This window comes from Arvicanthis niloticus, chromosome 23 (assembly GCF_011762505.2).
Source record: "Arvicanthis niloticus isolate mArvNil1 chromosome 23, mArvNil1.pat.X, whole genome shotgun sequence".
Classification (NCBI taxonomy): domain Eukaryota; kingdom Metazoa; phylum Chordata; class Mammalia; order Rodentia; family Muridae; genus Arvicanthis; species Arvicanthis niloticus.
Genome location: NC_133430.1, coordinates 17,616,137 through 17,632,035, shown reverse-complemented (window position 1 = coordinate 17,632,035; position 15,899 = coordinate 17,616,137). Strand labels below are relative to the sequence as shown.

The window sequence follows — 15,899 nt, the reverse complement described above, 5'->3', positions numbered from 1 at the left end:
CTAAAGGCAGAAAGATTTCCTCCCTATTCTATCCCCAAATCTGATGCAAGCCTGTAAGCCTTTTGCATTGCTGATAGTATTTATTTATAAACTCAACTGACCTCAGAAAAGATACAACCAACACATCACATAAAGTGGCCCAAGAACTGCTTCATACTAGAAAAATAACAAGTTTCATAAAAGTTCATCTTAATTTAATAATTATTGAATTTGCATTCTACGTTTTCAGAATAACTAAACTTAAAATTGAGTTTTGGAAAATAATAAGCCCAGTGAAAGGGTGATGTGGTCCACCAGAGTGATGAATGAAGCGTGAACACTCTGTGCAAGCTAGGACATGTACTAGTTTACCAACAAACACCTATACGTGGTTGGCCATGTTCTCCAGTGTCACAGGACACACAAGAGGCACACTGTGCATAGCCAGAGCACGGCAGGCACTTGCAGTGGTCAGAGAAGGACAGCCATGACACAGTTCAATAGGCAGGGTAGCTTGTATCTAATAAAGAACCTTTCCTAAAAAAAATTCTGTACTTTTAATTTTTAAGTTAAGATACAAAGCAATGTGTTTTATATAACATTTCACACACACATATACACATATTGCTGTGATAAAATACTGACAAAAACAAACAAAGAAACAAACAGACAAACAAACAAACACTCTTACAGGGGGTGAAGAGACAGCTCAGTGACTCAAAGTGCACACTACTCTACTCTTTCAGAGGACATTATGTTCCCAGAATCCACATCAGGCAGCTTACAACTTATAACTTCAGTTCCAAGAAATCCAATACACACACACACACACACACACACACACACACACACACACACACACAGACAGACAGACACAGACACACACACACACAGACAGACAGACAGACAGACAGACAGACACAGACACAGACACAGACACAGACACACACACACACACACACACAGACACACACACACACAAAACCTAAAAATAAATCTTTAAACAATATTTTGGCAAAACCAACTTGGGGTGAAAGGGCTTATTTTAGCTCACAGTTCCAGATTACAGCCATCATTGCAGGGAAGTCATGGAATTTAAACCCAAAGTCCTTTAAAAAAAACCAACCTACCTACCTACCTTCCTTCCTTCCTTCCTTCCTTCCTTCCTTCCTTCCTTCCTTCCTTCCTTCCTTCCTTCCTTCCTTTCCCTTCTCCCTCCCTCCCTCCCTCCCTCCCTCCTTTTTTTTTTTGAGACAGGGTTCCACTGGCCTTCAATTCACTGTGTAGTTGAGGGCAACCTTGAACTTCTTACCCTCTGGTGAGTGCCACTACACGCAGTTTTATGCAGTACTACAAACTAAACCCAGAGTTTCCTGCAGGCTAGGGGAGCACTCTACATCTCTGGCCCCCTTGGTTCAAGACTTTAATAATTAGAAAATATGTATATTTTATTATTATTATCACTGAAGCTAAAGGTCCAGATAACACTGAATAGTTTAAAGAATAGAGTAAAAAATAAAAATAGCATTGTAATTTTCATATGGCCTCAACAGCAATGACTTTTTCAAGTATAAAATGAATACTTCTTCATAAAAACAAACACAGGTTGGGTGTTCTAACACACACCTTTGGTCCCAGCTATGGAGGAGAATCAGAAGTTCAAGACTAGCAATCCCCCAGAAAACAAAACAAAAACCCCAAAACATACACATAAAAACCATAATAAAGCTGCTATTTAGTAAACTGCAAACTTCAAGATAGTACCTCAACATATCTCTAAATTTAATTCTGAAGAGATTATAGAACTCTGATTTTATGCCAACAAACCACCTCACTAGAGAAAGCTGGCTTTCTTCCAAAGCATGCCAGGCACACTAACTTTACCTGAAACAGCCGCTCAGAGCTCTGGGGCAGGGCTGCAGGAGAGTAGGTGGGGTCCATCTCTGTGAACTCCTCAGCAAAGTTACTAACATCTAACTCATCCCGGATCACTGGTTTGAATGGTGCAGGCACTTTTTTAGCAGCTAAGTCATCCCAATTTATCTTCTAGAGCACAGAAAGAAGATAGGGACAGAGCAGAAATAAAAAAAAAAAAATCAAACTATATTATGATCAATAGATACGATTAGTTTTTTTCTTTTTTAAAGACAGTCTCACTTGATAGCTCTGGCAGGCTGGGATTCTCTATGGCAATAGTTCTCGACCTTCCTGATGCTGAGATCCTTACCGCAGTTCATCATGTTGTGGTGACCTCCAACCATGAAATTGTTTTCATTGCTACTTTATAACTGTAACTCTGCTACTGTTATGAATCATAATGTAAATATCCCTGTTTTCTGATGATCTTAGGTGACTCCTGTGAAAGGTTTGGTGATCAAGAGACCCACATGTTGAGAACCATTACTCTATGTAAACTTGCTGGCTTTGAACTCAGAGATATGCTTGCCTCTGCCTCCCAAATGCTGGGACTGATTAAATGTATGCGCCACCACTCCTGGCTAAGAGGTCAGTTACTAATAAGGTTAGTTTGATTAAAAATAAAAGTACATATTTCAAACGAGGGATTAAAAATATCATTTTTCTTTTTTCAAGAATGATTCCATTTTCAGTCTGTATTATGTGGAAGGTGCCTGCTGCTTTCTTACTGCAGGAATCTCAGTGTCCTCTAGAGGGCACCAAGACACGCTGGTTTAACCTCAGAGTTAACAGAACAAATCTTTGTTTTGTTTTGTACTGAGCCTTGTCAGAAAAGAATTAAGTCAAAATGAAAACCAACCAACCAACCTTCCTGACGACTCCCTCAAACCATAAAACACTGCTTTAATTGGCTTCAGTGTATTCTGTGGCTGTGACACCAACTCCTATTGTCTAGAGGCTCACTGAGCTCTCCCCTTGCACTGGCTTTCCTTTGGGTCACCAGACAGTCAAGTGTGCTTATATACCGGAGGACTAAGTGACACTTGTCACTGTAGCTCATTCAACTCCATTCAATACTTAGACACTGCCTCTTGTTTCCCACACACACCGTCTGAGTAACTGACATGTTTGGATTGTTCAAATTCAACCCTTTCTTGTTTCTTTATGCTCCTTCTTCAATTAAAATGTCCTCAGTACTTACTGAACTGGATTTTAGAGATTTCTTACTAAGTCTTCAATATAAGATGATACCATCATTCTATATACCATTAAGACAGAAAGAAGCCATCAATAGGAGAAGTGGTGATTCCCACTTAAAGATGGATATTGACTCAGTGGTGGGGAAAGTAAAAACTACACTTGGTAAAATTTAGCAAATTATCTTCTCTTATAAAGAAAGTAGAAATAATTAAATGTTAATTCTTCAAGCTTTTCAGTTATGATGAGTCTCAGAGATAATTTCTCTTTTTTATTTGTCTCAGAAAGAATCTTGAGGCCCAGAAATAAGAACTAAAATATTTCTCACTGAAGTATCAGTTGCTGGAAGTGTGGATTAGAATTCTGTCCACTTTCTAGCTAGTGTTCACTCCTCTATGAGGCCGTGACAGCGACTATTACAGGCATCTGCTCTGTGTTTCACTTACTGAACAAACATCACGACAAATTCTGGGCCAGGTGAAGTGGGTCAGCACAGTAAAGATGTTTGCTGTCAAACATGATGATCTGGGTTTGTTCTTCAGCTTCCCACACGGTTGAATAAAGACCTGATTCCCATGAGTTGTCTTTTCTCCTTCATATGTGTGCATGTGTATAAGCATGAGTGAATGTATGCACACACACACATACATGCATGCACACACATTATTTCTTTTTTTTTACACACATTATTTCTTAAAATTTTAAAGAAGAATCTTTAAAAATGACAAACTTCTAGAGTAAAGGGGTAATTTAAAGAAACACACTGTTACCAGAAGAATGTTCAATGTGTAGAAAATTGAATGCTATTATGATTCTTCCCACCTCTATAGCATTGTAGAGAAAAGATCATTCAGATCTTTGTAAGTGGATTTCTGATCTACCCCATCATTTAAAAGTGAGAGCAATTTCATAAATTATAATTACTATTCCAAGCTATCAAGAAGATAAGTACCTCCTATACTAAAGACATGCTATAATATTCACAAGCTCAGGGAACAACTGAGAAAAAAAAAGTTGTAGAAAGGGACAATAGAGCATTCTGTTTTATTTTACATGTTCATTTTTAAGCTCAAATACGAACAAGATACAACGTATGTTTGAAAAGTAGTATTTCTCAGCCAATGTACAATACTGAGTTCATTTTATCCCAAATATGCTTGTCACTTTGTTACTGAACTTTAAAGTTTTACAGTAGTATTTTTAAAAGATGGGTGGAGAGACTAAAATAAACATACTGTTCACACAGAAGTGAAGAGACCTCATTTTCAATGAGGAAACCTCCTCCCCGCCCCCACACAGAGATAAAAAGGTATGGCCTCATACACTCCACACAAGTGCTCCACCGCTGAGCTACACCCCAGCCTTGCCTTTTATATTTAACAAGCAATAATAACACTATGAAAACTTAACTGAAATAATTGTTTCTTCTTTGCTTGCTATACCCTGCTTGTTTTAGTGATAAAAATATAAATTTTTACAGAATAAAAACATAACATGGATGACTCCACCAGACCATTAAACACCAAGGCCATGCTTGTTGATATGTGAAGTTATTTAAATGCTGTAAAGTTTAGAATTTTAGAAACGAAGGTTATGCTACTTCAGACTTCACCATTTGACTGAACTTACTAAGCAGCTCAGCCACCCTCACCATTATTTATTAGCCTTTACTTGGAGTGAAATGAAAACATGAACCTGGCGGATGAGCTGGTGCTCTGTAGAATTGGCTCTTTCATAAGAAAAGCACTGTTACAGAGCAGAGAAAGCAAATGGAAACGTATGCCACTGACACTGAGAACCAAGCAGGCTTGACCATTCTAAGATTTCTTCTGGAAACAAGAGGCAATGGAATTGGTAACCAAAGGTGGAACCCATTACAACAGCTCATGAATTTATTCAAATGATACACATCCCTTAGTATTCATATGGAAACCAAAACATCTACAGAAAGAACTACCTAGAACTCACCAGCTGTGTCCAACCTACAGGCTACACACAACCGTCAATGGCCATGAATGTGGCCTAACACACTGTAAGCCTGAGCACAAAGAGACTTCAGGGGGCAATATTTTGGGCAACTCAACTGTTCTATTCTCAAGCATAAACTCTGTAGCTGACAACATTCTGTCTTAGTGTCAGAGGTTGGACATCACCGTAGAGAAAATGTAATGCTATCACGACCTTCTTCGCTTAGTGCTTTAGGGACGACAGAAAGCCACTTAGGTCTAAACAAGTAGAATTCTGGCCCTTCCTAAACATTATCTGTCAAAAGAATTAGGGGACTAAGGTAGGAGAAATGGGGAAGTGACCCCAACAGGGATTAAATAGACTCATCTTTTGCACTTCACCTCAAAGAAGAGATGTTCTTTGATTTCTTCTGCATCCCGTGGGCCACATCCCAATCGCTTCTTGGGATCTTTCATCAAAAGATGCTGAAGGAGGTCTTTAGCTACTGCACTCATTTCCTGGGGATATGGAGGCTCACTCTTTAAGATCCTCCTGTGGATAGAAAAAGTGTATTGTTAGAACAACCAGAGCATGACGTTATAACAATGAATATTTTTCTAAAAGTGAGTGTGGTGAAGCATTCTGAAACTGAACTACATTATGTGAGAAAACTACTTGAGACCACAGGCAGGGAGATGGCTGAAATGATGAAATGGATGAAAGCACTTGTTGCCAAGCCTGAACACTGAGCTCAATCCCTGGACCCACAAGCTGTCCTGTGAGCTCCACATGTAGGGCAGGGACCATGTGTACAACTCCCCCACCCGCAAACAGACAGACAACAATCTGGCAATCAAATAAATAAAGGGAGGAACAGGAATAAAGGAAGACCACTGGGTTATTCTTCAGTATAAGTCAATCTTGGTAAGAAACTATTATCTCAAGTATTTCATTAAAAAATTTAAAAAGGGGCTTGGGCTAGATCACACCCCCCACTCACAGTTCAGAGTGATCCTGACTAAAGTATTTAAAGAACTCTTTAACAACATCAGGAGAACTAACTCAAGAGAGAATTATAAACTCCCTCCACCTCACTTCTTCCCAGTGAGCAGCAACTTTAAAGACCCCAAAAGAAGTAGGGAAGTCAGCCAAGGCAGGACAGCCAACACCATGTGACTAAGGCCTAAGTCATGTTGTCTGCAACTACATCTTGGCTTCTCAGGAGCAAACACATCTGTTTTTCCAGTGCTGCCACAACACAGACCAGCCAGAGCATGAGGGAGTTGGACTCAGACAGAGAAAAATTCATTTACTATGGGAAACTTAAAAGACAACTATGTTTGTGTGAGAAGTATATTCTATGATCATATATTTAAAAATCCAATCCACGTGTATAATTTCATCTAGGAGGTAGGTCAGTGATTTAATGAGAAAAATAATGAGATCAGTGGAATGAGAACCTTAACACAGTCCACATGATGGTTTTACAAGATCATGTATTGTATGTGTTAATAAGTATTACCACGCTGGGGAGATAGCTCAATGGGAAAGACTTAGGCCAGTATACAAGTCCCTAGGTTTAATATCCAGCACCACAAAACCAAATAAAACAAACAATCAGAAGCAAAACACCAAACAGCAATACTAGGGGAAAAAAACCCCTAAAACCTAAATGTATGAAAGCATAGTTTGGTGAAACCATGGACTTAGAGGCAGGATAAAGGTTAAGCTGGTTCTGCTCTGTTCTTTACTGGCCGTTTGACCTTGAGGTATAGTTAAAGGATTCTTTTGTCTCTCAGTTTCCTCACCTATAAAATGGTAATAGTAAAAACAGTATCTTCCTAAAGGGAGTATCACGAATTAAGACTTGAATAGTGACTAATGTCGAATGCTTAATAAGTGTGAACCACTTTTCTAGTCCCTCATTCTAATGTAACCATAAAGCAGTCAGAGAACTTGTACCAGCTAGCTACTGAGAATCATCAAATGATATTAGAACTATAGCTTTTGGCAGAAAATTATAGCCATGATGTTAATATCAAAGGTATTTCTACTCCTAAAACTCTATTCTGGGAACCAAAGAGAAGAGTGGTACAGAAAGACAGACAGATTCCATTCCGCTCTTGTTATTGAATCATCTGCTGCTGCTCAATGACTGCAGGGTTTTCACTGCCAGCAGAGGCAGGCCTCTTGTTAGAGTGACCCAGACATATTTATGAAACTGGATATCCTTTCTCAGAGAAAATCATGCACATTTTTCCTATTTCTGTACTTTATGGAGGAAAGAATTTCTTGCATATTGGTGACATCCGGTATTGTTGCATCAGCATAGAGAAATATATACCATGGCTAATGTCTTCTAAGGTTTGTAGTATCTGCTGGAAGTCTGTCTACTATATAGCTAGCAAAGATAGGAACAACAGCCAGTCCCCAAAACACACACAGGGCATGAGAACCTACTCTGTGGGTATGTCACTAGGAGGTACATCTGAAAACAAGAGATGGTTCTGCTGTTGTTAGGCTAACAGGACAGCGGCCCAAGTTGGGAGCTAGTGTTAGGCACACATGAATAACAAGGGTGTGCAGGAGGGCATGCCCCATATTCAGAGATACTGGTAAAGTAGGGAGTGCAACAGAAAGAAAACCTGGGCTGAAGTCTGAAGGAATTTCTGTGAAAACTGGTGAAGAAGTATGGACAAACAACAGGAGAATCCCGAGTCACAATATGGTAAAACCCAGGAGTTAACCTGAGAGTTGGTGAGGTGCACCCCTCTTCAGATTGGGAACAGGAGACGAAGAGGCATGAAGGAGCCTCTGGAATGAGGGTGGTGAGGCACCCCTCCTTTTTGGTGTTTGAGGTGGAAAATGCCTGAAGCCTATTCCTGTTGCAAAGATGTAGGTCCATGATGGGTCCTCAACCAGTGATGAGTGGTGAGGAAAAAGGGCTTATTTAGCTTCTGCTCTGTGGGAACATAACCTCGGGCTTACCTTCCCTTACAGTGTCCTTCAGCCTACTAGGTAAAGGAAAATAGCTTAGAAGGAAGGGTTGTTTTGGCTCACAGTTTCAGTCCTCACTCTTCTGGCTCTGTCACTATGGATGAGGCTTAACACCTTGATGGTGGTGGGGAACATGGAGTAGTGTAGAGATGCCTGTCTCATTCGGACTGGCAAGGAGAGACAAGAGGAAGAGACTAGGACAAGATACAACTTTCAGAGGCCCATTTCCTCCAACTAGGCCCCACCTCCTAATATTTCCACGATCTCTCAAAACAGCACCAACCACCAACAGAGACCAAGCCTTCAAATCCCTAGTCTTTGAGAGACACTTCCTATTGAAAGCACGACATACAGTTGTGTCTTCATTCAACCCTACAATTTTCTATTTCATGATGTTGTTGGCTCTCATGGTCTGGTTTCCACGTTCCCAGAATCACAGGATTCCTCATAAGCTACCTGAGTTAGAGAGTTTTCAGGAAGCCCCAATCTCACCTTCTGCTAATACTAAAGGGGGTGGGAATCCATTTAGCAGTACATTATATATGGTCACTGCAAACTTATGTTTACAAAAGGTTGGCAATTAGAGAATGTTTATGATAAAAGTTAAGCTAGAACTGTGAGATACAGAATTTCTAGTCTGAATAAAATACTGTAACAATGAAAAAAACCCTAAAATGCTATCTACCAAAAAATTCAGTTTGAGGAGGGCTTACAAGCCCCACTCTTAGATGTGAAGGTATTGACAACTGATGGCTTCTTGGGAGGGAAAGTCAGCTTTCTGTAAGGGTATGGCTCTGGTAGGTCACTACATTCTAGTGGACGGCCCCACACCATGAACAGCACAAACTAGACTTCATGGGTTATTTTAAAAAATTAGGGGGAAAAGAATGAGAGGAGATATGATCAAAATTCCTTACATATAATTATCAAAGAATAGAACTATTATCTTTTATAAAAAAGCAAAGCAAAATAAAATGAAATCTTGCTTGTCTTTGGGGTACTCTTTGTGTTTTTGAAATGGAGTCCCATCTCATATAGTTCAGGATAGCTCTGCATACAGCTAAGAATCAGTCTGAGCTAGTCCTCTTCCTATCTCCATGTCTAAGGCATTGAGATTACAGGTGCGCCTTATGCCCTGCTCTGGGTGTTGATACCAACAGCACCTCTTGTGTATGTTTTAAACTATTATAAACCTTATTTCTAGAATAGGAATAAGATGAACTCCATTTCACAGATTCACTGCGAACAGTGTGACAAGGGAATCTAGAACTTTCTATGCATAGGCTCTAGGGTGCCACTGTCCACAGCTGTCACCATCTGCTCTACAAGGCATTCTCCTTCCCCCTCAGGCACAGCCCACACTGTAGCCCCATTATGAACACCTCCCTGCCAACCTGGTCCCTAAGGAACGACACGTCTTTTGTACTTTCAAGAGTGTCTTACCACTCACAGTTATCAAAACTCCCCACGTGATCTTTCATGTATTTCTTCCCCATCTTCCTACATACTATGTAAGTTCACCTAGGACAAGGACAAGGTCTTTACACTTTGCTTTTTCCTTAGGAAAAATACTCTGCAAACACTTCACTAATTAAATCCATTTTCATATGACCTGTAGGCCATAATTTGACAGCCTTTTATCAGAAATGAGTATCTATCAGCCTGGAGGGGGAAAAAAACCCAGCAGCATGAAATTAAGCACTTCCAGTGAGACAGTAGGAAGTAACTTTACAGTCACCACGGGCTTGATCCCAGCCCAGCCTCACAGTAGCTGAGTCCTTAGGACAAATAAACAACAGCATATGGTGCTGTCTGCTTGTCATGGTTGCAAATTTACCCAGTCATTGACTGGCCTAAATTGAGACCCATCCCATGAGCAAGAACCAATCCCTGACATTATTAATGATGCCCTGTTAGGCTTGCAGACAGGATCCTAGCATAACTGCCATCTGAGAGGCTTCATTCAGCAGCTGATGGAAACAGATGCAGAGACCCAAGCCATTAGACAGAGCTTGGGGAATCCTATGAAGAGTTGGGAGAAGAATTGAGGGACCCAAAGAGGATAGAAACTCTACAGGAAGACCAACAGTGTCAACTAACCTGGATCCCTGGGGGCTCCCGGAGACTGAGCCACCAACCAAAAGCAAGCTGGGCTGGACCTATGCCCCCTGCACATTATGTAGCAGTTGTTTCAAGGATCAACTAGGAAAAGCTCTGTATCCAAGCTCATGTGGTTGCTGGAAGATTCAGTTCTTTGTAGACTGGTGGGCTGCAGGCCTTAGTTCCTTGCTTGTTGGTGGCTAAGAGCCATCTTCATTTCCTTACTGTGTAGGTTAGCCTAATGGGGCAGCTTACTCCATCTAAGCATGTATAGCATCATGAGAGGCACACCTAAGGGGCTGTCCGTTCAGAACAATGTGACCTCTAGGGACCAACCTAGACATTCTACCTACCATCTGTGCTTTATGAAAAACAATTACCAACACCTAGTTTGGGTGATTAATTTGTCGTTGTTCTGCCTAGGACTTTTTCTTTAGAGAATCGCTGTAATATAGTCATTTTATATGACTTTTATATCTTTCTGACTAAAAAGCTGAAATACAAGTCAGTAATTCTGGTGTATTTTATATTTTCTCCAGATTGATTTGTCAGACAAGGATCACAGCAGAGCAGGGAAAGGTACTGAGCTAGCCATGTGGTAGGCCGTAGGCTAGAATGGTTGGGTTAAGTCTGGAGTAGCTGGTAGATTGTCCAAGCAAAAGGCCCAAGCTTTAAAGTATGTTAGAAGCCTCCATGTCATTATTTATACCACTGGCGGGTCAAGAATTGTATAAAACATCTCCAGGTTATTTCTAAAGCTGATATAATATAAATGTGTAAATGGTTATTACATTGTATTGTTTTGGTGATAACTATAAAAATTTGAACTTGTTCAACACTGATGTATCAATTATAGATTTAATTGCACAGAGTGAGACTTGAGGTGGGTAATGCTCAAGCAATGCAAACTAGAGACTGAGGGCCTGTGAAAGGCAAGAGGCTAAACCAGGGTCTCTATCTCACTTTATTCATGTAGGTTCAGCAGAGGACTTTGTATGTATTATATTCAAGTACTATATTTAAACTTTCTGAAATGCATTTTATTCCAATATTTTGACTGATGGTTGGTACAAGGATGTGGAACCTATGGATATTCAGGGCTGCCTAGACTTTTGATAACACTTAGATCTAGACTTAAATAAAATTATACCAGCTGGGCGGTGGTGGCGCATGCCTTTAATCCCAGCACTTGGGAGGCAGAGGCAGGTGGATTTCTGAGTTCGAGGCCAGCCTGGTCTACAGAGTGAGTTCCAGGACAGCCAGGGCTACACAGAGAAACCCTGTCTCAAAAAACCTAAATAAATAAATAATTAATTAATTAAAAATTATACCTACAAAATATAATGAAACATTAACATAGCATATTTTACCGAGGGAAAATGAATCGCCAAATAAACACCTATGGCAAATGTATTATCTCACTTCAAAGGCAGAGAAAATAGAAATAGTTGTCAAGGGACAAAATTTTGGAAGAGCAGGAGATAAACGTTTACATCTTGATTTTCAGGTAAAAAGACATTCATTTATCATGGTTTTCATGCCCCAATCCTGTAGGAGCAGGTAGAAGAATGACTCTCTTGATGGGGCAGTATCCTCCTGTTCAGAAGTAACACATGCTCTAAAAGGCAAAGTTCCACACAGTCAGAAAGCTAGTGGGAAGATCCATAAGAAAGAAAATATCATGATACATGCATGGATAAAGATAAGAAACAGGTATACAGAAAGCTAAACAGCAACCATTCAAGTCTAAGTTAACTGTTTAACATGGTGTGAGGGATCTGAAATAATTTCTTAGGAACAGTCAACAGAACTGCAAAGGTTTGTTCTGCAAGCCTCTCTTCAGATCTGCAGTAATACGGTTACTAGTGGTTGGGGCTCTGAGCCAGATGATTCCAGCTTCTCAGACTCTAATTCAAAGACTTGAAATAAAAACTCAAACAGATTGCAAAGGCAGCAAGAAATTTTATTCAAAGCTAACTCTACAGAACAGGTCAGAACACACCAGAGGCACTGCACGCCACACAAAACTCAAGGGCCTTGATTACTATTCGGGCTTCCTTTGATAGAGGTCAAGAGAAGAAACATGATTACTAAAAGGCATAGCACCACAAATTCTCTATTTTGGCTGATAGAGTAGGTCATGTAAATAATTCTACTGTATATGTCTTTTTCCATTAAGTATCTAATTTTAATCAAATGAATACCCAATTATGCATAGGCATAAAATGGTAAATAGGGGATTATCTCTAAAAATTCACCTGAGTTTTGCTTTATTTATTTAGTTTAGGCTATATTGGGAATACATCTAAAGAGAAACTGAGTTGTAACAGTCAAGTGGGGAAGAAACTCCATTGTTCAGAGAGGGCATGTATCAACACAGATGAGGGTCTCTGTCTGCTAAGTGCATTATTAGAAGAGGGATGTGTGCAGAGCCTGAATTCCATAATACCCAGGTTACTAAACTATCCCTATGCTTGCCTGCTTCAACATCTACAAAGAAGAAGCAGAATTCTTATATGTCCTTGAGAACACAAGGTCAGAAGTGACAAAAAAGATAATTTTGGTTCATGTATGTATGTGGGACAGGGAGGACCAGATACAATTAAACCAACTCAATATGGGATAGAGCATCCGTGAAATGTTGACCTAGCAGTCCGTCCATGAACAGCATGAGACAAATAAGGGATTGCACCCACATCAAGGAAGAGAGTCTAGCTGAAAGAAGAAAGTTGGACTCTTAGGTTTTCTTCTCATTTGAGTTTTTACTATCTTTTGAAATTTTATATACTAACACTTTTATTCAATATTTTAGACTATCAGTAGATAACAATAGCAAGCAAATAACATGGTAAATACATTATTTTGAAGCATCTCAAATAAAAAGTACAGGATGAATTGGTCCTTAGTAGGCTAAGTTCTTGCAGATCACAAAAATTAAGTGACAGAGGAAGGGCATGGTGGCATATACCTTTAATCCCAGCACTTGATAGGCAGAGGCAGATGGATCTCTGTGAACTGGAGGCAAGCCTGGACTATATAGTAAACTACAAGCTAGCCCAGGCTACATAGTGAGACCCTGTCTTAAAACAAAAATTAAGGAATACAAGAATTCAATGAAAAAAAAAATGAAAGGCTGTCACCAATTAAACCATTCAGAGACAAGATAATAATACACTTATCTCAATGATACAATTCAATGGTACAATCAGAATGATTATTCTAAAAGGAACGAAATGGAGTAGGGCAAGTCAGTCCCCAAACTGTCAAATGATCATGTTATCACCAAGTTTTAAACAAAATTAATTAACCTGAAAAAGCAGAAAACTGAATAAAGAAAAGTATTTTGGTTATTAAAAATCCATTTGTTTGAGTTTAAAGATTTCAGACAGATTTTGATTCAGGATCTTTCACTTGCTAAAACCAGAATGCCAAATGGTTGATGTAAAGGAAACAGAATCATTTTAAATGTGAATGGCACTTAAAAGAATTTCTGGTATCACAAATGATGTACTTCTCTCTATAAGCAGGAAGATCTAGAGTGGGAAGAAACCAGGACCCAAATTCTCACAGTGATGGCCAAGATCTCCTATAATTTTGAGGTATTTTTTTCCCGAAAAGTTTATGAATTTTTTTTTAGATGGGAGTGTCACAATTCTGACTAAGCAGTCAAATCTGTAACTCTTGTGACTCAACTTCACAAACAGCTGGATTATAGATGTGAATCACCACACTCTACCTGAAGAATTTTCAAACTTCATTTAAAATCACAATTTAAAAATAGTATTTAGAATTTTTTATAACAGGTATAATTTTAGCTGATTTTAAAAATGTCCCTGCTCGTTTAAGTTAGGTATGAAGTAAGCTGAAATACTGAAGTTATTTACTTCTGAGGCTGTCCTGGAATGGTACATCTTACTATTTTACTTTATTGACATGCAATGTATGAACATAAATTCACACAAAGTACAACTGGATGAGGTCTGCTTTGTGTATGTAAGTGTAATACTGGCATCGCACTCAAGATAATGAAGAAATGCGTCCTCTCCCAAAGTTTCTCGTGCTCCTTGGAAGTCTCTTCCTTCTTTTCTCCCTTGCCAGTCTCTCTCCAGAACTGGAATCATATAGCGAACGCTCTATATTGTATGGCACATTTCACTACAATTATTTTGAGATTTATCCAGTGTTTTGTATGTATTACTACAGTGGACACTTTTACCACTAGCAGCTCTTCATTTGCATGGATGTAGCATAATTTGTTTAACTGCTGTTGACAATTTGGGATCACTTGCTGTAGGAGGTTTTGTAAGCATGTTTGTTCTCCCTCACTGAGTGCTAGAATGGATGTCATATATTAGATATTTTGCATTTTAAAGAAACTGGCCCTTTTCTAACACTGTACTACTTCCACTGAACTATATGTTGCCCCTGCTCACACTCCCTTGCATTTCCTACATATTCTTTTGTTTTGTTTTTGGTTTCTCAAGACAGGGTATTCTCTGAACCCCTGGCTGTTCTGGAACTCACTCTGTAGACCAGGCTGGCCTTGACCTAAGAGCTCCACCTGCCTCTGCCTCCCAAGTGCTGGGAGGTGTGTGCTACCACTGCCCAGTCTCCTCCATATTCTCCTTACATCTGGCATGGCCACTGCCTTTACTCACAGCCAGCTGAGCGAGTAGATAGTAGCATTTCCTGTGGCTGCAATCTGTTTTCCCTAAAGACCAACGACATACTTATCTTCTCACACTTTTATTTGCTATTCACTGATGATCTTTGCTGAATGTCTGCTCATTGTTTTTGCCTATTGTACAATGGGACTGGTTGGTTCCTTAAGTTTTTATATATTTCTTGTATCAGAACTTTATCAGATATATGATGTAAAATTTTTATTACAGTGACTTGTCACTTTCACTTTCTTAATGTTTTAAAGGACAGAAATATTTAACCTTGAAACAGTTTAGTTTATAAATACTTTCTTTTATTGACTGTTCTACTTAAAAAAGTTTTAGCTGATGCAAGGCCACAGGGAATTTTTGAAAATTAATTTCGAGGAGGGGATGCAAGTGTCATGACACACAGGTGAGAGAGAACCTGGCTTTCTCCTCCACCTTTATGTGGGTTTAAGGGATTGAGCTCAGGTCACTAGGCTTCAACAGCAAGTATCCTTACCTGCTGAGGCCTCTCCCAGTCCTACAGATCTTAAGAACCATTTATAGTTATAACTTTTACATTTAGGTCTACTTTTCTTTTTTCTATACAGTACTAAGCATTTATTGAAGTTCATATTTTTCCCACCAGAGCAGCCAGTGGTTCTAGCATCATTTATTGAAAAGCCCCTCCCAACCGACAGGTAACTGACATTTTGTCAACAGTCTGCTGCCTGTGCACATAGTATTATTTCTTGGCTCTCTGTTCTGTTTAGTTTATCTTCTTTTCTGATCCTTTCTCTTGCCCTCACTCTCTATTATTTTTTTTTTTTTTTTTTTTTTTTTACTTTTTAGAGAACAGGTCTTGATACATGCATAGCTGGGGCTGCTCTAGCATTAGCTATGTTGACCAGGCGGGCTAGCCTGAACTTATAGCAGTCCTCTTGCTTATACCTTCCATGTATTGGACTGCAGGCACATAGTATGTCTGTCCTGATACCAAAACTGAAGTGTGCAATCATAACAGCTTAGAAAGTGTGCAATCATAACAGCTTAGAAAGAGTCTTGAAATCAATTTTGTTCTTCTTCAAAGATAATTTAGCTTGTCTAGGTCCTCTT

The 15,899-nt window shown here is 39.4% G+C and overlaps 1 protein-coding gene across 2 annotated transcripts in view; it reads right to left on the bottom strand.

Annotated features, from left to right (window-relative positions):
* The window catches only part of Rps6ka5 (ribosomal protein S6 kinase A5), a 164,016-nt gene that overhangs the window by 29,010 nt on the left and 119,107 nt on the right, over window positions 1-15,899 (bottom strand). For both annotated transcript variants that reach the window (XM_076921407.1, XM_076921408.1), the window contains 2 exons: window positions 5,442-5,592; window positions 1,864-2,025 (listed from right to left, as the gene is read on the bottom strand). In XM_076921407.1, the coding sequence (XP_076777522.1) occupies window positions 1,864-2,025; window positions 5,442-5,592 (313 nt within the window). The remainder of the gene's footprint in view (window positions 1-1,863; window positions 2,026-5,441; window positions 5,593-15,899) is intronic.